This window comes from Centroberyx gerrardi, chromosome 11 (assembly GCF_048128805.1).
Source record: "Centroberyx gerrardi isolate f3 chromosome 11, fCenGer3.hap1.cur.20231027, whole genome shotgun sequence".
Classification (NCBI taxonomy): Eukaryota; Metazoa; Chordata; class Actinopteri; order Beryciformes; family Berycidae; genus Centroberyx; species Centroberyx gerrardi.
Genome location: NC_136007.1, coordinates 5,691,495 through 5,715,520, shown reverse-complemented (window position 1 = coordinate 5,715,520; position 24,026 = coordinate 5,691,495). Strand labels below are relative to the sequence as shown.

The 24,026-nt window shown below is 44.7% G+C and overlaps 2 protein-coding genes and 1 non-coding gene across 3 annotated transcripts in view; 1 reads left to right on the top strand and 2 right to left on the bottom strand.

The window, feature by feature from the left end:
- The window catches only part of LOC139915488 (early growth response protein 1-like), a 4,492-nt gene extending 416 nt beyond the window's left edge, over positions 1-4,076 (bottom strand). Inside the window, exons 1-2 of the mRNA XM_071904133.2 lie at positions 3,427-4,076; positions 1-2,323 (exon numbers count right to left, since the gene is read on the bottom strand). The exon at positions 1-2,323 is cut by the window's left edge and continues 416 nt beyond it. Of these exons, the coding sequence (XP_071760234.1) occupies positions 906-2,323; positions 3,427-3,637 (1,629 nt within the window). The 5' untranslated portion in view covers positions 3,638-4,076 and the 3' untranslated portion in view covers positions 1-905. The remainder of the gene's footprint in view (positions 2,324-3,426) is intronic.
- Positions 4,077-9,258: 5,182 nt separating this feature from the next.
- On the bottom strand, positions 9,259-9,331 carry trnaa-agc (transfer RNA alanine (anticodon AGC)). The gene has a single exon. It is a non-coding gene; the product is annotated as a tRNA-Ala (tRNA).
- Positions 9,332-14,775: 5,444 nt separating this feature from the next.
- LOC139915493 (heat shock protein beta-11) lies at positions 14,776-15,772 on the top strand. Its single transcript, XM_071904137.2, has one exon. The coding sequence runs from the start codon at positions 14,979-14,981 to the stop codon at positions 15,621-15,623; it is 645 nt and encodes a 214-aa protein (XP_071760238.1). The 5' UTR covers positions 14,776-14,978; the 3' UTR covers positions 15,624-15,772.
- The last annotated feature ends 8,254 nt before the right edge of the window (positions 15,773-24,026 follow it).

Sequence of the window (24,026 nt, the reverse complement as noted above, 5' to 3'; positions counted from 1 at the left end):
ATAATAATAGGAAACACAGTATTCATTAGAGAATTCAGTTCATTTCCAGCATGCTGTGCAGAATAACAGCTGCACTCAGGAGCAGAAGGAGGCTCAACTTTTAGTTCCTCGACCAAAATTAACCTTTTTGACACTTTTATTATTTTACCAAGTTTGTGGAATACAAGGAAGGAACATCTGTTACATCTGTTGACCCTTGACCTCCTCCTGGCTGTAATGTTGATCGAGGAACTGAAGCTTATTTATCGGTTGCACAGATCGTACGTCTCTCTGGATCAGAGTGATAGCTAAGAGCCTAAAATGTAAAATGTAAATCCAACATGGCACCAAGTGGGGAGAAGCAAACTTCCAGTACAGCTGTACTGGGATCTGCAGTCAGTTTACAGATAAGAAACCTGGTAAAGATTAGGCTATAACAATTCAAACGAATTCAAATGAACAGTTTACCAGTCCGAGAAAGTTTTTGGATGATTAATGTTGAACGGACAGTTACAGGAAAGGGACGGTCGATGCAAAAAGCCAAAAATCAGCAAGTTGCCTTTTGCTTCAGTTGCTTGTTGCCTCTAAGAGCTGAGGCTGAAGTCCTGTTACCTTCCATCAAGGAGCAAACAGGGACAAAGAGCACTCAACGGAATAGAAAAAAGGGGTTTAGGAACACACTTTGTTGAAAGAGCTTCACTGATGAAGTGCTGCAGACCTGATGGAAGGAGCTGGGACAGAAAACTGTCAGTCAGTCTGAGGTTCAGTAGCAGAGAGTCCCAGTCTCTCTCTCTCCTCCTGTCATTCTCCACACACTGTGAAAAAGTGTTTGAATTCTCTCTGTCTCTTTCTGTCCTATAATTCTCCACACATTCTGGCCAGTGAAGCAGAAAATGAAATAAGAAGCAGAGGAGGAGGTCTGCGGTTCAGCAGATGTCGGAGCCGTGTGGAGAGGAGAGCCGGGCCGGCAGCTCGGATTGAGGACTGCCCATCGGAGAGGAGCAGGAGGAGTAGAGGTGGGGGGACGGGGAGGAGGTGTAGACGTGTGACGATGATGAGAAACAGGGGGAGGAAACCTGGACGCTGAGGGAGGAGAAGGAGGAGGAGGAGCCGGGGAAGAGCGAGGCCGCGGGAGAGGAGGTGAAGGAGCTGTGACCCGGAGAGGAGTAAGAGGAGGAGCAGGGGGAGGAGGTGGGAGGGGAGGAGTAGACGGGGACGGAGGGGGTGTCGGCGACAGCGAGGGGAACGGAGGAGGAGGCAGAGGCGTTCCTGTCCGTCTTCCTGTCTCTCTGTCTCAGGTGGATCTTGGCGTGCCTCTTGCGCTCGTCGCTGCGGGCGAACTTGCGGCCGCACTCTGTGCAGGCGAAGGGCTTCTCCCCGGTGTGCGTGCGGATGTGCGTGGTCAGGTGGTCGCTGCGGCTGAAGCTCCTCATGCAGATGCGGCACTGGAACGGCTTCTGGCCGGTGTGCACCCGCACGTGGCGCGTCAGCTCGTCGGAGCGGGAGAAGCGGCGGTCGCAGCCCTCGGCGGGACAGGCGTACGGACGTTCGTGAGGAGGCGTCTTACACTGCCGCCCCACCGGGAATTTCCTCGCCCGGCCGGACTTGGGGAGCTGGGACTGGAAGGCCGGGGCGCCGGCCGAGCAGTGGGCCGGCAGAGCCTGAGGCTGCGGCTGCATCTGGGAGGAGAAGGCCTTGATGGTGGACAGCGGGGTGAGAGGAGGCTGCTGCTGCTGCTGCAGGTTGAGGCTCTGCAGGCCCACCGCCTGGCCCAGCACAGGTTTCTGCTCCTGGGACAGCAGGCTGAGCTCGCCGTCCTGCAGCTGCTGCTGGGACAGCAGGTAGTCGGGGAGCATAGGCACCATGACAGACGGAGGCTGCAGGCTCAGCCTGGAGCCGGGGCTGGGGTAGGCAGGAGGAGGGCACTGAGGCTGGGGGGGCGGGGCGAAGGCCTGGGAGGCCGACTGGGAGTCAGCAGGGGGGAACAGGAGGTCGGAGTTCGTTGCGGAGGTGTAGGTCGGTGACGCAGAATAGATGGAACTGACATCTCCAGAAGTACCGCTGATCTGGACGGAGCTAAAGATGGGCTGGGATGAAGACGATGATGAAGACGATACTGATGAGGAGGAGAGGCTGCAGGCTGCAGAAGGGGGCGCGGCCATGCTGACCAGCCCTGTGACCAGGCTGAGCAGAGGCTCCGCCCACAGGCTGCTGCTGCTGGAGGCGGATGGCTCCAGGGTGAAGCGGCCGCTGTAGGCCAGAGGAGGCAGGCGGGACTGGAAGCTCTGCAGGTCTGGAAGGCTCTTGGTGTCTCCAAAGCCAGCTGACAGCTCAGACAGAGAGTCTGGACAGATAGGGAGAAAACAACAGATTATAGACACTTAATTATCCTCAGAAAGGTAGTTTTATTTTAAACACCACAGTTTCATATTCAACAGCTTGAATTACATTCATAGACAGTTGATAGCTGATTAAGTACCGGGCCACGCCTCACTACATATCACTAGTACGGTTATACTTTCGCCCAGAAGGACACTGTAAAGAACAGGCATTTAAGTGTGTGTGTGTGTGTGCATAGGAGATGACACTCTTCAGCCAAGGCAGAATGAACTACAGAGTGAAACTTCTGTAAGGAGGGCTGATGGATTATGATTTTCTCTTTAAAGATACTATGACCTACAAGTATTTTTTAGTAAGAGCATCTGCTTCAGCAAGCTGCTCCTTTACTCCAGTACTTTTCAAGGCTAGGACTCTGAGTAAAACTGAATTGAAGCAGCAGAGAAAAACATTCCAGCTCTCCTTCCACCTCCGTCACCTTTATCAGTGTTTTCCTGCCCAGTCAGCCAGCAGCCTACACTCCTACAGCATCATCAGGTTACAGCAGCACTGCTGACGGCTGCTGGAGCTTTCCCCACATTCACTAAACCCCCAAATACTGAGCTGACAGGTGGAGGTCAGAGCCTTGGATCTACTTTGATCTTATTGGATCTGATTATGCAAAATTGCTATTAAAACATCCTTATTATTAGGCCTACTGTTATTATTACTATTACTATTATTATTATTATTATTATTATTATTATTATTATTATTATTATTATTATTATCATCATCATCATCATCATCATTAGTAGTAGTAGTAGTAGTAGTGATATAGTAACACTAGCCTAATTAAGTTTTTGTAACATTTGTAATTAAGTTATAATTGTTGTAGCCTATTAGTAGTAGTTAAGTTGGTCATATTACCATCATGAACCATTACCACCGTCATTATTAATCAACTATTGCACTTTTAAAAGCTTTTGTAGCACCAACAGCCCTGCTCAGTACCATGCAATAATATTTTCCTGTGAACGAGGTGACAACTCCCTTGTACCTACTACTGATCCAGCTACTACAACACATCCTGCAAAACTGTGCAGAGCACCGAGCAGACTCAGTCCTCACCTCCGTAGTCCCCGGGCTCCCCGCACAGCAGGCCGGCTCCCTCTGCTGCCGAGGCGGCCAGCAGCGAGCCTCCCGCCGCGGCGCTCTGCAGCAGCATCTGCAGATCCTCCAGCTTCGAGTAGCTGTCCAGCGGGGAGAGAGGAGGGAAGCCGGCCAGGGGGTCGGATATCTGCAGGGCGGACAGAAGCAGCTCTGCCTTGGTCGCAGCCATGTCCCGGCTCTCGGTGGAAGCGGTAGGAGGATCGGCAGCGGCGACGGAGTTCAGCGGCTCCTGGGAACCAGGCTGCCGGGAGACTGAGCTGGTCTCCGCGGGCTCACCTGCCGCTGATGTCCGTGAAACCGGGGGAGAGGCGCTGTGGCACGGCTTGTGCTGCAGCTGTGGACGGTGATGCTCGGAGGAAGCCAAGGCTGGATGCTTCTTAGCTCAGGTTCCCCGCGACAAGGCGAAAATCACGGTCCGACACAAGTTGGTATTTTTAGGAGCTATGTTTAAAACTGATCGGCCTGCTGTACCAGCGGGCGCACAAGTTCATCCAGAAGCAAATATTGATGCTGAATAGTCAAATTAAATATGTCGTGTTTGTTTTCCCGTTATTTTCCTCTGTTTTCACGTGTTGAGTGTAACGGTGGGCCGGTGACAGACTTGAACTTGGGCTCTACGGTGACTTCAATGAGGATTCCCGGGCTTATAAAGCCTCCTGTCGTGACGTACATTTCCAAATATGGCACAGAGGAAGCCCATATTTAGGCAAAGCGGTCGGAGGGGAAACTCAGCAGAATCCAGCCGGGTGAGGCGGATCGGCACGTTCTGTCATATAAAGGAGCTTCTCGGAGAACTGGTAAAGCGTATTAGCCCCCAGCTTATTGATTACTGTCTGTTAGCCGGACTGCAATGTTAGAAAACGTCGCTGTGTGTTCATAGGGCCGCCATTGCCGGAAACCCCGACAACACGCGACGCGGATCTGCAGTCGGTCTGCTTCACATGGAGCGGTTCCGGTGGCTTCCCACTTCCTTGTCCTTATTTGGAGTTTCCTGTAGTACTGCTGATCTGAGTCTGAATGAAAGTGCAAGTGGAGGCGCGTCCCGTCCCGTCCTGTAGCTGCAATTCATGCCCGTTCACTTCTAACCCGAAATAAAGAAGTGGAAATAACGGATCACCTCACGAGAACAGAGCGAACACATGCAGTCAGTAACATGCAATGTGTGTTTTTAAGGGAATAAAAGACTCTTATTTCACATAAATTGATACTTGTTATGCAGACTAGTGATGCAGCCATCACAGAAGACACACTTTTTGTATTTACATTTTAGGCATTTTGCTGACACTCTTATCCAGAGCAGCTTCAATTGATGGCATCAGGAGAATAATTTTCCATTCTTGTATCACGAAAATTATTCATAGAGTACAGAGCACAGTGCTGCACTTCCTTCTGAACTGCTCTAGATATAAACATGTCAGGGTTAGACATATTTCTCCAAATTCCAAAACGTATAATTTTGAAAAACTTCCTCTTGACAAAAAAAACTCCTGTATATTCTTGGAGAAAAAAGTGATTGTGCCACTCTAGCTGCTGTTTATATAAGATCCTGTGAAAACCTGAGACAGGAGAACTGACCTAACTACTAATACTTTCTAATTTTTCCTTTGTGTGTGAATAATTGCAACTTTCTAGTTTTTTATTGTGATTATTGCTACATTGTCTTGATTATCACTGTTTTGCTTTGGCAACAGGTAGGCTACTGTAGTATTTAATGCCAATAAAGCTCCTTTGAATTGAATTGAATGCAACAGTTACACTATTCCTGTGACCATAGAATGATCACATTGCTTAGGGCTAGACTACAACCTGGAGGAATGGGGGTGTAGGGCCGGACTACGACCTGGAGGTACGGGTGTGAAGGACTGGACTACGACCTGGAGGTATGGGGGTGTGGGACTGGACTACGACCTGGAGGTATGGGATTGGACTACGACCTGGAGGTATGGGGGTGTGGGATTGGACTACGACCTGGAGGTACGGGGGTGTGGGATTGGACTATCACCTGGAGGTACGAGGGTGTAGCATGAAGTTTGTGGCCTATTCAATTCAAACAGCTGATTTCGTCCTTAACTTATTTACACCACTGGACTGCACTTGCATAACATTTCAAGCACAGATGGCTGTATAGTTAAAGATTATAAGAATGGACAGTGGCTGGCTGAAAGTGGCAGCTATTGGTCCTGTGGTCCACCTCAACTCTCCTATACAGTCAAGGCAATAAAGATGTGAAATAGATGCTTCATTGTAATTTTTTTCAACATCAAATGTTACAAATCTATATTGATTTATTTACTTGACAACTTAAAACAACTAAGCGAATATCAAACAGCAACAACATATTGTAAACTACTGTATCTCAGTTGATCAGAGAGATTGAACAGTGTGTCAACAGGACAAGGAGATTTCATCTGAAAGAGATAATCCAGCCTGTCAGACTGACCCATCAGTACATGCTGATAATGTTTCTGGTCTTCTCCTCCAGTTCCCTCTGGACCTCTGGGAAATATGACCCCACTTCATCAAACCTGTCCTTGGGCAGGTAGAAAGTGTCCACGTAGTTCTCTGCAATGGCGGTGTGGCGACACACCTGTGGTCTGAGCAGCAGGTGTGACCCCAGGACGCCCAATACGTATCATGGGTCAGAAAAACGAAGTGATATCAGCTCCATGTTATTCTGCTGTAGTAATCACAAATGAGACGCTTGACCATCACAGTTTCACAAGCTCTCCATCCAAATTATATTATTGTCACTTTGTAATGACATTTTAAAATTGTTGTTTACATTCCAGCAGCCAATGACATCGCTAGAAAGATTTGTGTCTCAGAAATAAACAGAATTCTGCACAGTCAGACATTGTTGACACTGAGTTTTTATCACATCGTATCGTGGTTGTATTGAATCCTGAACCTCATTTAGTGTAGTGTGAGGTTTTGCTGACTTGCCTCCAGCTCTTCTGGCTTACCGGGGCTGTAGCTTTTGAGGAGCATCTCAGCGGCCAGGTGCCTCAGAAACACTGTGAACACGTGACTAAAGAGCTGCTGCTGCTTCAGCATCTTCACACAGATTCTGGAACCAACACAGATGAAACATGTAAGGCTTCATTTCACTTTAGGATTGAATACTGTATGCTTTTGATGGGATCAGTTTTAGGCATTTCTCACTCATTGGAGAGTGACAGAAAAGATGAGAGAAATAAGGGATGACGTTGGAAAAAGGTTGAGTTGGATTCCTGTGTCAATGGCGTTTTAACGTGTTAAACATTTCACATTAATCACGTTAAAATTAGTGCGTTAATTTTCACAATCCTAGTTGGTCCTACAGTATATGGACCTATATGAATGAGTAGCAGAGTGGTGCTGAAAGAGAGCAGACACTTACCTTGATTTAAAAAAAAAAAAACTGCTCTACTTGCAGCACTTGGACTTGTCTGCAGCGTGATGGGTCAGCGAGTCTTTCTTCCTCTGAGCCAGATCCATGCGCTCATCCTCAAACTTCTTACATTTTTCTTTCTCATTTTGGCTTCAACACTTTTGAGGAGAGTGTAGTAGTACTGTGATCTTGACGTAATATTTTCCATTTGGCTGTAGAAAGACAAATATTTGATAAATGGGAAAATAAAAAAATAAAATACAAAAAGTCTTATTCATTCAGTACAAAAGATGTATGATGGACTTTTTGACCTACTCTCACATTGAAATTCTCTCTAAAATTACATCTTGGAACAGGGGGTCTCCTCTAATTTTCAGATTTGACTGCACTGTTTGAAATTGGCTGAGCTGATGTTTTAACAAGCCAAAGGTCCTGCCATGACGCACCTCAACAAGCCCTCTGATGTCTGAACGAATGTTTCCAGGTTTTATCTGTCCTCCAGCTCTTCACATACTGTAAGGTCATGTACTACAACTTGTATGGTGTAGTTACAATTGTAATGATTATGGATTATATGCTAAATTGTCATGCACGTTCAAAATGTATGTAACATTTGTGCCAGCCAGGGGATGCTGATAAAAATTATTTTCGCTGGCGAATGTTTTAGTTCCAAGTAGACTGAGCTAGCAGAGCGCATTTTGTGTAAAAGGTTTGGAATTGATCAAGTTTGGCCGCCAAGGAGACGCTGCTCTCTCTCTCTCCCTCCAGTGTAGACTGAAGCTCGCTCGACCAAAGGCCAGAGGGAACTCCCAGGCAGCTCTCTGAACTGGATCACTACAGAAAATGCAGCAGCCAAAAGCCCCATTTTATTAGTTATTGAATGTTAGGAACGCTCAAATCTTGGTGGATGAACATAGCATAACTATAATGTCGAACAGGCGAAAGACCCTGAGGCAGCGGTTGAAGTTCAGATGGTGCAGGTCAGGGAAGATGAACGTGATGTTGTCCAGTGGAAGGACAGTCAGAAGGGAAATGGTGATGATGATGACGACATCGCTCTAGTCTCCGATGTAGAAGCGGCCGAGGATGTGGAGCAGGAAGACGCGGTCCAGGGAGTATCTCACTCCTTTGACCAGAGTGATGCTGGAGTTAAAGAACACCTGGAGTGAGAAACACACTGGAATCAACTGAAGTTCTGCTGTCTGCATCTGGCCACCAAACTAACCAATATTAGCACTAGGGCTGGGACCACTTATCGATTGGAGTGGAAAATCAATAAGTAAAACATATACTTGGTATTTTTATGTATGGATAAATGAATGTTCAGCATGCCGATTGGTTATCCAAACACTCCAGTCCTGATTTTCCCTAGTAACTGTTGACATACTCTGCTGTGATTTGCTGCCTGGTGAGCCACAGTGACTGAGCCTGTCACAACAGTCAGTCGGCCTGCTGCACAAGAAAAATGCTGTTTGATGTGTGGCAGTATTTTGAGAAATTAGACGACAATGGAAATGTCACTTGCAACCACTGTCAAAAGAAACTACCATATTCAGGTAGTTTTAAGGAGATTTCTTTATTTAAGTGCAGAGAGTTGAGAGATTTCACATGTTCAAGATTTCACCTGACTCAAGCTTTGTCGCCCCCCTGTGGCAAAAATGAAAACTGTCCTAGAAGTAGACTACTGAAAATTGAACTGTTGTTGACTATACTTTAAAAATAATAATACAAATATTGACTGGCTGGTTTCATCTCTGTGTTTAAAACATTTGAAGGATTTACTAAACCACTTTTGTCATCAGTGGATGACACCTGGTTTCTTCTTTATTTTAATGCAGTCTACCCTGGAACCTCACTCTGTGTATTATTTGCTGTTGACAGTTCATACTCTAATTCCACCATGCTGTGATAGATAAAACAATATGACTTTTAGGTCTGTTGGCTGTATTATTGACTGAAAGTGAGCCTATTGTGTCTCTGTGTCTATGGTTGTTTAGACCTCAACTGTATGTGTTGAACATGGCGAAATCCAGCACAGTTCATCAGTAAAATAAGCCCAAATATAAGATCTACACAGATACTGGGTTCATGGGCTGAATTCACAAGGTTATGAACCAGAACCTTTAGTCAGCTTTAATAATAGAGATCTTTTAACAAGCATGTTCATTACAAAGCCATTTACAGAAAACAAAACACACAAATACAGATAAAAACAACAGATAACAAAAAACGATAGATATACACAAGCACAAGACAGAGAAAAGCAACAGGGCTTTTGTGTGTGTGTGTGTGTGTGTGTGTGTGTGTGTGTGTGTGTGTGTTTAGGTTCACTCCCTTGTGGTCCTAGAAGTTAATATTGAGAGGTGGCGATTCGCCACAGAAACACCGATTTATTTAAATAACGAAAGATAAAGGATATTTGGAGGATGCGGGCATCGATCCCGCTACCTCTCGCATGCTAAGCGAGCGCTCTACCATTTGAGCTAATCCCCCAGCTGACACACAGCGGCTCCGGATGGAGTCTTAAACACCGGCACAGATATCTGCTGCCCGGTGTCTCTGTCCAACTGAGTTACTGTATTTCAGTATCCGAGCTATAAACTGAACTATAAAGTTCACGTTAGCGCCATCTACAGTTTTGTGACACTTCCTATTCTTGATTAACTGAGCTTGTATTTACCAAGGAGTGACGGTTGGCGGCAGCAGCGAACTACGAGTTTGACTTTGTAAAGCAACACTTTCTGTTGTAACGTTAACTGTTGAAAGGTTTAATTCGGTAACTTACCATTGCAGTGTTTGCAAACAATGTAAACCAGTTTAAATTTCAATGGATTTTACATGGTTAGCAACAAAAGCATGTGTCTATCCAAATTAAACTGAGAGTAACGTGAAACCCTTCATTAATGCGATACATGAGTAACGTTAGATTTATATCCATAATTTATATGGTTAAAAAGGCAACAGATACATTTTCTACCAAGGTGGAAAATGAACACCAGTCAGCAGCCAAGCTTGTATTTGTATGTGGCTGATAATGTAGTGTGTCCGTTACCAGACATCTTGAGGCGATACATCCATTATCGGACACGTCCCGACCTAACAAATTGGTTTAATTTTGTCAGAAATTGGACGACGCTCCCCACAAACAATCAGTTGAACAGCATGACAACTGGTAAATAATTCTCCTAACAATAACGTTACGCAAAGCCTATTTTATTTTTCTCTGCTTACCGAAACCGCTAGAGGAGCAACTTGTGGACTCGGCTGAGCACCGGCTGTCTGTCTAGCGCTAGCTAGCTAGCTAAAGTACGCGAACGTTAGCAAGTTCAGCAATGACAACGCCGATATTATCTGAACTAAACAGACCCAACATTACCCAAATTTATATATGCTAATTCCTATTGATTTTTGGGTAACTTTACAACACAGACACTTGGCTCACCTCTGTCATAACCTCTTCATTTCTCAGTCAGAACCACAAGCTAATTTTGGAAACTTCGAGCTTCTGGTGATGAACAACAACAGCACGCGAGCACAGCGCGAGACGTCAGCAACTAGACTAGAACATGACGCAGCAAGAGATAAACTGTCAAATTAGAGAGAAACTGTAAAGTAGGACATAAAGAAACGATAAAGTCAAAGATAATTAACTACGTATACAGTCAAACCTAACCATAAACCAAGAGATTAACTGTAAACAGGTAAATAAACTATGAAGTAAGTTAAGAGCAGGGGTGGGTAGTAACGCATTACAACTAACGCACAAGAGTAAAAGGAACGAGTACTTTTTTTTTTTTTTTTAAGGAACGAGTACTTTTAGTTCCTTTTTTTAAACTGTACTTCTACTCTTTACTCGAGTATATTTTTGAGCCAGTAATCTACTTTTTACTTCACTACATTTGCCATTTATACCTTTGTTACAACTAGTCTGCTCTAAATGCGGGGATTGAGTGTAGGGGGGGAGAGCGCGCGAGGAGCACCTCTACTGCAGATGCCAAGCTGCCAGCTGCCTGGAAGAAAAATAAGCACCACCTGTCTTTTGACCACGATGCGAAAAACCCAGAACAAGAGGCAGCTTCCAACAAATGGGTATCCCCAAATAAAAAATGTGAATGGAAAGAAGTTTTCATTCTCTAGTTGATTGACTGAGGTCTTGGTACAGGGAGTAATACTACAGAACAGAAAATCTGAGTTTTAATTAATTGTATTGTATTCGGTATCTACTCCATTTTGGGGCTGTAATAGGTTTGGTTACTTTCATAATGTCTGTAAATACTAGAGTTAAACAGACTTATATTCTGTTTTATAAAGGGCTAAGAAAGTGCTGTTTTTTAATTATTTTGCACTGGCCCGCACACCCTAAAAAATATTAAAATGGAAAGTAACTTGTACTTTGAGTAATTTATTACCCAGGTACTTTTTTACTTTTACTTGAGTAGGTTTCTCAAATGGTAATTTTCACTTTTACTTGAGTCATTTTTTATGGGAGTAATTGTACTTTTACTTGAGTATAGATTTTCAGTACTCTACCCACCACTGCTTAAGAGATAAATAGGCTAGCAAAAGATAAACTATAAAGGAAGAAATAAACTGCAGGCTAAGAGATAAATGAACTATAACAAGAGATAAACTATAAACTAGGAGATAAACTGTAAAGAGAGATATAGACCATAAAGTCAGAGATAAACTATAAAGTAAAAATAAACAAATGAAGTCAGATGAATAAATTAAGAGATAAACTATAAGGTATGTGAACGATGTAACTGTAAAGTCAAATACTTATTTCTCCCTCTCCCAAAAGGATAGATAGATAGATAGATAGATAGATAGATAGATAGATAGATAGTAGATAGATAACCACTAAACCAGCTCGATCCTCTCCACCGTCTGAATCTCTGCGAACTCATAGAACAGAGCTTTCTCGCAGCTGAGAGGAAATGGAGAAAATCGCAGCGCCCTGACGATCTCGCTGCCTACCACCTTCTCCTCTCCAACTTCACCTCTGCTGTGTCAACCGCAAAGACTTCCTTCTTCATTACTGAAATCCAGTCTTCTGCCTCCAACCCCAGTAAACTGTTTTCCACCTTCTCCTCCCTCCTCAACCCACCCTCCCCTCCCCTTCCCTCTTCCCTCTCAGCTGATGATTTTGTCACCTACTTTGCTAAGAAGGTGGATGACATCAGCTGTTCCTTCCGTCATCCAGCCACTAACAACACTATTCCTTACTCCAAACCTGCTTCTCTGCCCCTTGTCCTTGGGCTTGCCTCCTTCTCTACCCTCTCCCCAGAAGATGTCCTCACACTTGTCAGGTCTAACCGAGCCACCACCTGCCCCCTTTGATCCTATCCCTTCCACTCTTCTCCAAACCATCTCCACCGACATCACTCCCTTCCTCACTACCCTTATCAATTCCTCTCTGTCCTCAGGCCTCCAGCTGCTCTAAAGACTGCCAGAGTCAAGCCTCTTCTTAAGAAACCCTCCCTTGACCCTGCTGCTATCCAGAACTACAGACCTGTATCTCTTCTCTCATTTCTATCCAAAACCCTTGAGCGAGCAGTTTCCAACCAACTCTCTCTCTATCTCTCCCAGAATGACTTCCTGGACCCTCTTCAATCCTGTTTCAAGGCTTCTCACTCTTCTGAGACTGCACTCCTTGCTGTCACAGAGACCCTGCACACTGCCAGGGCTTCATCCCTCTCCTCTGTCCTTGTCCTCCTTGACTTGTCTGCTGCTTTTGATACAGTTGACCACCAAATCCTTCTCTCCATCCTATCTGAACTGGGAATCACTGGATCTGCACACTCTTGGTTTGCATCCTATCTATCTAACCGCTCTTACCAGGTCTCATGGAGGGGATCTCTGTCCAGACCCTGCACTCTTAACACCGGTGTCCCTCAGGGCTCAGTCCTGGGGCCCATGCTATTCTCTCTCTATACTAAATCCCTCGGCCATGTGATCTCCTCTCACGGCTTCTCCTATCACTGCTATGCCGACGACACTCAACTCTACCTCTCCTTCCCCCTCTCAGATACACAAATCGATGGACGCATCTCCGCATGTCTCAAAGACATCAGTGCTCGGATGTCTGTGCACCACCTCAAGGGTTAATCTTGAAAAGACGGAGCTACTCTTTCTCCCAGGGAAAGATTGCCCTCTCACAGACCTCTCCATCTCCATTGACAACACTACTGTGTTGCCCTCTCAGACTGCCAAGAACCTCGGGGTGATCTAACCAGCTGTCCTGCTCTGCCTACATTGCAGCGACAACCCACTCCTGTAGGTTCTCCCTCTACAACATCTGCAAAATTTGTCCATTCCTTACGAGGGAAGCGGCTCAACTCCTGGTCCAGGCACTTGTCATCTCCCGCCTGGACTACTGCAACGTTCTTCTGGCCGGGCGACCCTCTGCCATCAGACCTTTACAGTGCATTCAGAACGCTGCAGCCCATCTGGTGTTCGATCAACCAAAACTCTCTCGCGTCACTCCCCTCTTCCGGTCGCTTCACTGGCTTCCCATCTCTGCATGCATCAAATTCAGGACACTGGTACTCGCCTACAGGGCAGTACACCAGACTGCCCCTCCCTATCTACAATCTCTGGTCAGGTTCCAAACCTCGCCTCGCTCCCTCCGCTCCTCCACCCTCGCAGGTCGCCTCGCCCCTCCATCGCTACGTGGGCTCAGAAGTCGCTCATCCCGGTCGCGACTCTTCTCATCCCTGGCGCCACAATGGTGGAACGAGCTCCACCCCCTTCTGTCAGGACGGCCGAATCACTGCCCATCTTTCGGCGGAGACTAAAGACACATCTCTTCAGGTTACACCTGGACCCTTCTTAAACTTAAGAAAAAAAAAAAAAAAAAAAAAAATTCAATGAATGCTACTTATTTCTATTAAAAGTCTTAGCTGATGAAGACTGTGATGCACAGTTGGTTTCACTACTGGTGACAAAATGTACTATTGTAAGTCGCTTTGGACAAAAGCGTCTGCTAAATGACGTAATGTAATGTAATGTGATAGATAGACAGACAGACAGACAGACAGACATGTGACAGATATTTTGGTCTAAATGAGGACTGGACACTTGTGGGTGTTTATAGGTCTTCACTGCTGGTATTGCACATATTGTCTATACAGATATTGCTCACATTTACTGTGTATCACTGCTTCTACAAATGAAAACATATTGGGAATTACTTAATTGCTGTTTTAATAGTTACAAATGTACCATACAGTTTCTGTTGCTATACATCTTTAAAAGAAAACATGGTGAGAGTGAATTACTTCATGATATTTCTGAGAGCTTTGTTTTAAATCAACTACAAATGAGCTTCTACATTTTTCTCTGTCACCAGGTACATTAACTCAAACGCAAATGCCCTTTTCTAATATCTAACATATCTTTTCTTGTCCTCCAATAAACATATAACCTCTAAATATCGTTTAATATCACTAATGGGTATTTGGGAGAATTACAGAAATTTGACACCAATAGGAAGTACAAGCTTTTCTTTAAATTTTAGCTGATACATCAAAAGAAAAAAGAAAAACAACAGCCGTTAATGTTCTTTATTTCTCGTATGATGGATGTTCTTGCACCATCAGAGGCTTGTGTCAATGAATAATGAACAGTACTTCAGGTTGCTGTGTACTCAGGAAGCCATGTGTGTGTGTGTTCATCTCCTTTATAAAGATGGTGAGCGGACCGCAGCGACCTGCCGCTCCGGTCCAAACCCCTGAAATAGAACAAAGCTGTGATCTGCTGGCATGTGGCAGCCGGCTGCAGTAATGCCACCGGGCCGCATTTAGAGCATGAGCACACTGTCGTCGTCATAACACACTCACACACAGCGGGACGAGGAATGCTGCTGGAAGTTTCCGGGAGGGTATAAAAAGCAGGGAGGCACGGACGGAAGGGCAGAACAGACAGAGAGACAGAGAGGGAGAAAGACCCCAGAGCAGCCGGGACCAACGCAACTACAGACAGAGGGAGAGACAGCAGAGCAGCCGGGACAGACACGACTACAGACAGAGGGAGAGACAGCAGAGCAGTCAGGACAGACACGACTACAGACGAAGAGGCGAAGACGCCAGACCAGCTAGAACCAGAACCAAACGAAATCTTTCCCCAGCCTGAAGACAAGATGCTGTGTCCCAGTGTGTTCCAGCCGTCCCCCGTCTCCATGAGGCCCTTCCTGGACCTCCACTGGCCCGTCCGCAGCCTGTGGCCGGAGACCAGGCCGCTGTTCTTCCAGATGGAGCAGGAGATGATCAGACACATGCAGGAGATGAGGCAAAACATGGAGTTCATGGAGAGGCTCCACCAGAAGATCTTCGAGGAGATCGACCAGTCCTCCTCCTGCTCCTCGGCCGTTTTCAAACCCATCTCCTTCCAGGTGGGGCCGGACAGCAACACGTTCGCCCTGACGCTGGACACCAAGGAGTTCACCCCCGAGGAGCTGTCTGTCAAGCAGGTGGGCAAGAAGCTGAGGGTGAGCGGCAAGACGGAGAGGAAGCAGGAGGACGGGAAGGGCTCCTACTCCTACAGGTGCCAGGAGTTCAGGCAGGAGTTCGACCTGCCGGACGGCGTGGATCCCGAGGCCGTGTCCTGCTCGCTGGCGGGGGGGCAGCTGCAGATCCAGGCCCCCAGGGAGAGTGTGTCGGACGGGAAGGAGCGAGTCGTCCCCATCAGCTTCGCCCCGGCCCCGCCAGCCCTCACCTCCCACCAGACAGAGGGAAGCAGCGCTGCGAGCGACGGCTCCACAGAGAGCCTGAGCAGGACAGACTGAACCACACTGTTCACCTTAGACCAGAAATAGACAATGGAATTAGATCTTTATCTGTCCATTATCAATGTTGTTTTAATTGTAATTTGATGGATATGGGGAACTCTTAATGATGCATACTGTTGTGGACACAATGAAAGCAAATATTCCTTTCTTGCACACTTTTAACAATAAACTATTTATAGTAAACGTCTACTTTGTTGCATGGTTATGTTTCAAGTGTCAGAATTGTTTTTTATCACAGCTCCTGGTTTAGTGGGAATGTCCAGTATCCTGTTAGTCATGTGGCAGGATGAAGGTGCACCTCTTTTAGTCGCTAAGAAACCATTTTGGATGCTGATGTATGATTCTGAGTATTTCAAAAGCCTTCAAATTATATGTTAATAGTTTGATTAGGTCAATTTAAAATCCATCATAATTTGCACTCAAATTGCTGGATTCACATTCCAGAGTGCGAGCCGTTACACCATGCAACCTCTTGCAGAAATGTGGATGATCAAGAAACTTGGCCAAAGTTTTAAGAACAACATGACTCCATTTTCATCACTAACCAGAAGTCACAATACTTCAATAAAGCTTGACCAGAAATGGACCTTAAAGCTTCTCGCTCCATAGGAAAGAATTAGAACAGTGAACCAAGGAGCCAGGGATAAAACTCCTGGCTTCGCTTGCTTTCACTTGTTGGACTGCCAACTTTAGCTGTGATCATCTAACTGTTGTGATCATGTGGTGGGACGGTAGTGAACACAGCTGCCTGTCATGTACGAATGCCAGAGGAAGTTTGCCTCAATTACAATCCCCTTTGTAACCGAGCTTTGAATCCAGCTGAGGACAAAACTGTGAATTATCAAACTGCAGGCAGACAGGAATGAATGAATGAATGAATGCATACATACCTTGAATAGCTGACATTTCCCTTTCAGTAGGAAGAATTTTCTTAGGCAGAGAAGATGCAATATGACAAATATATCTAACATAGTACACTATACTCATAACCATTGATTAACATATCAAACATTTATTCAAACAGCTCCACTTTCCCAAGTGTCGGGAAGGGGGAGTGACTGCCCTCCTTCATTTCTGCACCACAGAACTAGAGGATAGAACTACAGTTAAGATGGCTGCCGCAGAATGTCAAAGTTTTGTTATGTTATGTTATGTTATGTTATGTAGGCCTACATTTTGTTTGATTTTACCTACAATTACTGGAAAATCTAATAATTACAGTTGTTGCAAGGTTTAGGCTACATTATTAGGGTTGATTTTTAAAAATATCACTGAAGATATCTTTGTCCCACAGGTATTAAAGGGTAACTTCGGTATTTTTCAACCTATTTTCCCAACTTTTTGTGTCTAAGTAACTAAAGGGGACAACAATTTTTGAAATTGGTCCAGTATTGAGCGAGATCGCTTCAGCCGGCAGCCGCGAAACGAGCTGCAATGTAATCCGACGGAGCAAATCGCACCGTCAATGTTCGTCCACTAAAAGTTCTTGTTTTTGCCACTGACAGGCTCAGATTGTTATTATAAGTGTCTGACAACATTACGGAAAAGACCCTATAGAGAAATGAAACGTTGTTCTTTACCTTTCGCTTGATCCGGTCTGCGTGTAACTTCTTGCAACAACTCAACTCTCGCGAGACTTGAGCGAGAGTTGGTTACACACAGACCGGATCAAGCGAAAGGTAAAGAAAAACGTTTCATTTCTCTGTAGGGTCCTTTCCATAATGTTGTCAGACACTTATAATAACAATCTGAGCCTGTCAGTGGCAAAAACAAGCACTTTTAGTGGACGACACAAAAAGATGGGAAAATAGGGTCCAGGTTGAAAAATACCAAAGGTACCCTTTAAGACTTGCAGACTGATCATAGGTTTTGTTGTGCTGCTAAATAGTCCAAAGTTTAGATCATCCACATGTAAAGGAACACTGTGCAGCTTCAGAGGCCTCCAGGCCCTGTGGTTTGGGGTATGAGCTTCAAAAGGCTTCAAAAGGCCAATGAATGCCATGTATTGGGTGACACAAGACTAATTTAGTTTGAATAACATCTATGCAGCTCAGCAGGTTCAGATGCTCTGCCACTGTCAAGGCTGCTGCAGGCCTCCATGGACGGAAAACACCATGAAGCGACCCTGTGACCCTCATATCACTGCCTTTCTTTCTTTCTGCTCTCTTCTCCCTTCCTAAACACTCTGCTTTCCTCTTTTCACCTCATCAATTTTTTTCCTTTTATCTTCTATCTTTCTCCTCTGCTCCTCCAATCACACAGGGTTAAACACCTTGCTGTAACCAACCAGGACCCAGCTCTTCAGCATCAACACCCCCACCTCCTGTGTGTGTGTGTGTGTGTGTGTGTGTTATGGAGGTGGTGCCCATGTCCCAGCAGAGGAACAGTGGCACCGCTGTGTGGCTGTAAGTTGTAAGTAGCACTGGCTCCTTGATGTGCTTCAGTCTCAGTAATGTTCTCCCAGATGTTTGATGACTGTCACTCTGACCGGACGTTTGTCTCCATCGTTGTCGACCCCACTCTTCTCTTCTCTGCTCGCCACCATGCAGCCGTGCATTGTGGGAACACCTGCCTCCACCCACATCGCGGTGAGTTTTGGCTGTGGGTGCAGAGTTTCTCTACCGGGCGCTTTGACAGGAAACCAGCCGTCATCTGGAGGCTTTTAGCGTTACTCTAAAATCATACGTGGCTAGTAATATAGTCAAAGTGGATGCTGAATTTTGGAATTCATCATTCACTGTGGCTGGTGGATCAAAATAACAGTTTCCTGTCCTGCATTACAGCCTTAAAGGAACAGTTCACCCCAAAATGAAAATTCAGTCATTATCCTCTCACCCCCATGTCAGTTCACTACAGATGTTTTTACAGCTCCAAAACTGCATAAAGTGTCCATCAAATGTCTCCAAACAGCTCCAAACTCAAGTGTTTTGTGGCCAAAAGATTGCACTGTGGGTCCAAAAGTCCAATATTCACCTCATTATCTCCTTTATTTTCCTCACTGACTGTTGAGTAAAACGTGCCAACAGTCGCCCTGCAGCAGCAGAGTCTCCTGCCAGAGCGCTGCAGGGTGACCAGACGCCGTCAGTGAGAGAAATCTAGGAGATAATGAGGTAAACTGTCATCATTTGGCTACAAAACAAAAAATAATTGCAAAATAATTTCAAAATAATTGCGTCATTAACGGGATATAACGGTTCTAAAACGGGCTTGTTTTCCTAGTGATTGACAGGTCGACGATAACGGACCAATAGGCTGCAGCTCTGTGTCGACCCTCAGTTCACTTGCTGCTCTGGCTCCAAAAAATGTCAACATGGCGGCGATCGTAAAACCCGACCTTTGGGCTTCAAAACGGCCCTTCAGAAACCTGTGGTGAAGAACACTCACTACTACATCTGTTGTTACAGTTTATGGGGTGAACTGGCTGTTTGGTTTTCCTACAAATTTCAATGGAGTTTCCACTTACATGGGTGAGTAGATGATGAATGAATTTTCCTTTTTTTGCATCAACTATTCCTTTAATTCTTACTTCTCCCATATGGGCTTGAGTCCTAGAAGTGCTGCTCCTGGCAGACTTTCACCAGGATCCTATGCAGTGAAGACAGGTGAGCTGTAAGACTTTGTTCAGATGTAAAGAAACTCTACAGACGAAGATAATAAAAAAAAATCACAATATGCCAGTTTTTCCCTTTCTTTGTAAAATAATTTTCAATAAACTTAATTTATTCACAAACTGCTTTTGAAATTGCCATCATTTTTTTTTTAACACATACAATAAAAAACATTTCTAAAAGACAAGAGATGGCCTGCCCCGAGTCTCTCAACTAGCATCTTTACACAACTGGGTTTCAATGAAGGATGGCCGCTGTGGTTTACTATATTACAGTGTGCCATCCAAATACAGTGGTCTCTTCCATGTCGAAGTTCTTTTTTTAAACGCATCAAACACAGTGCATTCATTACCAATGTCAACACATCTCGCTCTTCTCAGAAGTCTGAGTTGTATAGATTAGAAATATTAAGAAAAACAGCAGAAAAGAATGAACAGAATGACTAAGATTTAACAGCTACAGTACACAATTCCATTTCTTCTCCATAGTTGTCATTTCCGTTTTTTTTGTTTGCTTTACAGAATAGATTATGTTAATTTAAGGCTTATGCTGAGTGTTATGGACCGATCAACAGAAACAAAGCAGGGGTGATTTGGAGGGGGGTTGTGTGTGGGAGGAGGGGGGTCGGGGGTGGTGGAGAGGTGGTGGAGGGTTGGGTGGGGTGGGGGGGGGGGTGCATACCACTTGTAGGCATCAATCATTCTTATTATTGGTGATGGACGCAAATCTTTAAACTGCAATTTTTGTGTCGTGTTCTTCTTTTTTCTTTATTTTGACCAACTGAAAAATTGGCCTGGCCTTGGAAAAGATTTCTAATTTGAATCTGAGTCCTTCAGCCTGAGACTCATGAAATCTATTGATTCATCTCAAAACATCATGGTCATCAATCTGGGAATAAGGTTTTTCCTTAATTTGTGAAAAGTTGTCTTTTTGGATATGCAAGTTTGTCTTGATATTAAATCTGACAGCAGTGGTGTGCCCCCCGCCCCCCCTGCCAACCATTGTTTTTATATGACAACATGAGTGAAGAGATCAGGCGGACTGCCCAAACCCCCCCCACCCCCCCTCTCTCACTTGTTAAATATGAACACACAGTATTAACACGAGGTAATACTGAGCCAAGCACAGATATTCCATTCTTCACAGCCAACGTTGACCAAGTGAGAGGGATACTGCGACATTTTAAATTTGGGTTATTTTTCTTCTGTAGTCACATTTTCAGCACAGAGCGTCTGCGTTGGGACTTCAGTTAACTGTCAAAACACCTTGCTAGCATTTGTCACCTAAAGTAAAGGAAACTAACAAGCTAGTTTGTGGCCAGCGGCTGGCCTACAACCACCAGCAGGCGGTTTCTCAGTTGACTGGAACACCAAGTCAGAGACGTTTTCCCCCCACAATGTGACCGAAGAAAAATAACATTAAAATTCAAACTGTCATTGTGTCCCGTTAAATCAGACACACAGACAAGCTTTAAGCAGCCCTCCAACATCCTGACCAGCCGCTCCACACAGTAAGAGCTTGAACTGTAACCGGCTGCAGTAACTGCTTCAACTGCATAAAACCAAACTCATCTTTTACAAAATGACAAGCACTGCATTTTGTTTTTAACAAATCTTTGCAATTTTAACAATAAATGTTTCAGTCCAGTGCTGCACGAGCAGATCACTGCCAGCTTGACCTTTGTCTAGCAATTTTCAGAAATCTTTACTTTTCATGAAAATAAACACAGAGAACACTTTGGCTTAAATAAATAAAAAAAAAAGCACCACTAAACCAAGTATGTGTAGTCACAATGTTGACAGAGGAAACCCAGAGGGATTCTGCAGAGACTGATTAAGACTTGTCTGTGAGATAATCCTGTAGAAATGATTCAGGTCTTGACAAGCAGACAACTTTCCTTGACAATAATGTGGAAGTTTAGTGACCAGAACTGGGACCAAAATCCACTGATCCCAAATCAGTCCAGGAGTTAGTTGTTCACTTCCAGCTTGTCACTCAACCTGGTCATTTCTAGACAGTCCAGCCTCCTGTGGTCCTAGCCCTGGTTTTGTAAAATAAATTAAAAATTACATCTTGGCTCTGAAATCAATTTCATTGGTGTTTTAGTGCAGAAGCATTGACATTTTGATCATTTTAGTCTGTTATTATGTGTCTTTTGGCACGTTTAGCACTCGCAGTGTGGGCAGAGTGTTTCTGGTGCTTCAATTAACCAAAAAACATCATGTTAGCATTATTAGCATCACTTATTCACGCTAGCTCGTTACTATGTGGCTAGCAGCGCACATAGTCTTAAATGAGAAATGCTAATGATGCTATCAAGCCATTTCAGGGCAGCTGAAGGACCAATACAGCACCTGGTGATGAAAATTAACCAAGTCAAGTTCAAAATGTCAAGATATCACTTTAACATTGATCGTTGGTTACTGTTAAGCTGTTGAAAGAGTTCTTTTGGATTCCAAGAAAAGTCTAGATCACCACAACCTGCTGTTGTTTTCACAGTGGATGATCCTACAGGCTACTCTAAGATCTCAGGGCTTGGAGGCTGCTGGGAAACCAGGAGCTGGTCTGTTGGACAGCGCACACACACACACACACACACACACACACACACAGACAGACTATGAGGGAATTAGCTGGCACTTCCAGCATTCAGATTTCATTGACAAGAATGTTTTCAGCTACTGGTAGTGGAATGTGTGAACACTCAGATGGAACAACAGCATCAGTGGCTACCTGCCCTCAGTGAGGTCTGGCAGGGCCGCACCGCACCGCGACACCGCCCAGAGGATCACCATGCCACACTCTGACTGCACCCCCCTTACACACACCTGTTGGTGTGTGTGTCGTTCCTCTCCACCTCCGTTCAAGATAGAGCCATGGAACAACAGCCAGAACACCATTTGGTGGACGCTTTACAGTACCATGCGTCCATGTTGTTAGTATCACTGCAGTGAGAATGTGTCAGTCTCAGTGCCTTGCTCTACCCACTGAGCCACCCTCATCTCTGCTCCATCCTTAGAGCTATGCAGGACCACTGTATGCATATCGGCCTAACAGCATCGGTGGTCATGGAGGATGTTGCCTTGTTACTGTACATCTGTGATACTAAGATTCTAACGTATCTAAGTATTGTATTAAAATGTATGGATCATGAGGGAAAATAGCTTTGTTGACATTAAATATGAAAAAGGACGAGACAAACTAGCAAAAGAGCTGATTAACTTGCAAGTTTGAACCGTTGGCTTGCTTCTGTACCAAGGATTGCTCCAACCATCGACTATTTATGTATAAATATTTTCCTGTACTCTTCCCATGCTACCATGTAGGCTGCGCTCCTACAAGTAAAGTCATGCTACTTAGGAAGCTGAAAGAAGAGCACATGTGACACTTGAGATTCAAAGGAGAGAACAGCGTTTTAAATTATTTTCATAAAGCACGCTCCATGGCTTCTTTCCTAGTCGAAGCCCTGCATGGTTCCATGCTCATACTTGGTAAAAACTTGGGCTGGTATTGTATTATAGGGTAAAATTGTAATGGTATTGTAATACTTGATCTTGTATATAGTTGTAGGATAACCAACTACCCTTATATTCTGTCTGGGACAACGTTGCAGATTAATTTAATTAATTTGAGGGACGGTGATACTTGGTCTGTTAAAGAAGCGTTGTGAGCTAAAATGACAGATTTGTGATACTTGGTCTGGTGCTACAGAGTCTGTGGCATGGCGATAATGGTCTAGTATCGAGGGTCACGTTGCAGTACGGTGACAGCCCTATCAGACAGTAGTGTGTTGTAGACAGACTCAGCAGCAGTGTGTTGGAAGCTCCCTTGGACACCTGGATGCCATTAAGCAGGGATGCTGAAGGGAAACCTTGACAATCTGATTTTCCTTTCCAGTCAAATACTGCATTTGGACCTCAATTACCTTAAAGGAATTCTGCACCCAAAAATGAAAACGTTGTCATTATCTACTCACCATCGTGTCAGGCGAAACACAGGTGAAGGTTGTATGTCCACATAACGCACAGCGAGTTAGCTAGCGCAGCTCCATTTTAGCCTTCTCCAAAACAACAGAAAACTGGAAACATGTTCTTTAGAGTCCCAAAAAGGGCAAAAATGACCATAAATTTACTCCAAACAGTTCCTGCAGCATAATCCAAGTGTTCTGAAACCAAACGATTGCACTATGAGCCTAAAAGTCCAATATTGACCTCATTATCTCCTGGAGCTTCCACACTCCAACAGTCACCCTACAGCAGCAAGCAGACGCTGTCAGAAATATTGTAATTATGGGTAGAGTGTGCGTGAAGGACCCGATAAAGTTGTAAATACAAATACAAAAGTTGAATTTTACATGATATCCAAGATGCCAAAATGTGACATTCTCACATTTAGTAACTTTTAATATGCAACAACTTTAACCAGTAAACTTGCGTGTGAATGTTCTCCTCTTCATTCTACTGCTGCAGCACAAAGTAGCTCTGTACCACTTGGTTTCTAAAATAGTCACCAAAAAAGCTACCTTTATTTCAGGGTCCATTTTGTTTTTTCTGACTAAAAAGTATTTGATTATGCAATCAATTTATGACATTTATGAGGACAACGTAAAGGCAGCAAGGCTCTTCATCACTGTAGAGCGACCTGAACTCCATGAGGGGAAAATCTAGGAGATAATGAGGTACTTATTGGACTTTTGCACTAACAGAGTGATCGTTCGGCTACAAAACACTTGGATTATGCTGCACAAGCTGTTTTGAGTAATTTTATGGTTGTTTTTGCCTTTTTTTGGAAC

Coding starts and splice junctions, on each gene's coding strand:
- LOC139915493 (XM_071904137.2), top strand. CDS start 14,979: ATGCTGTGTCCCAGTGTGTTCCAGCCGTCCCCCGTCTCCATGAGGCCC.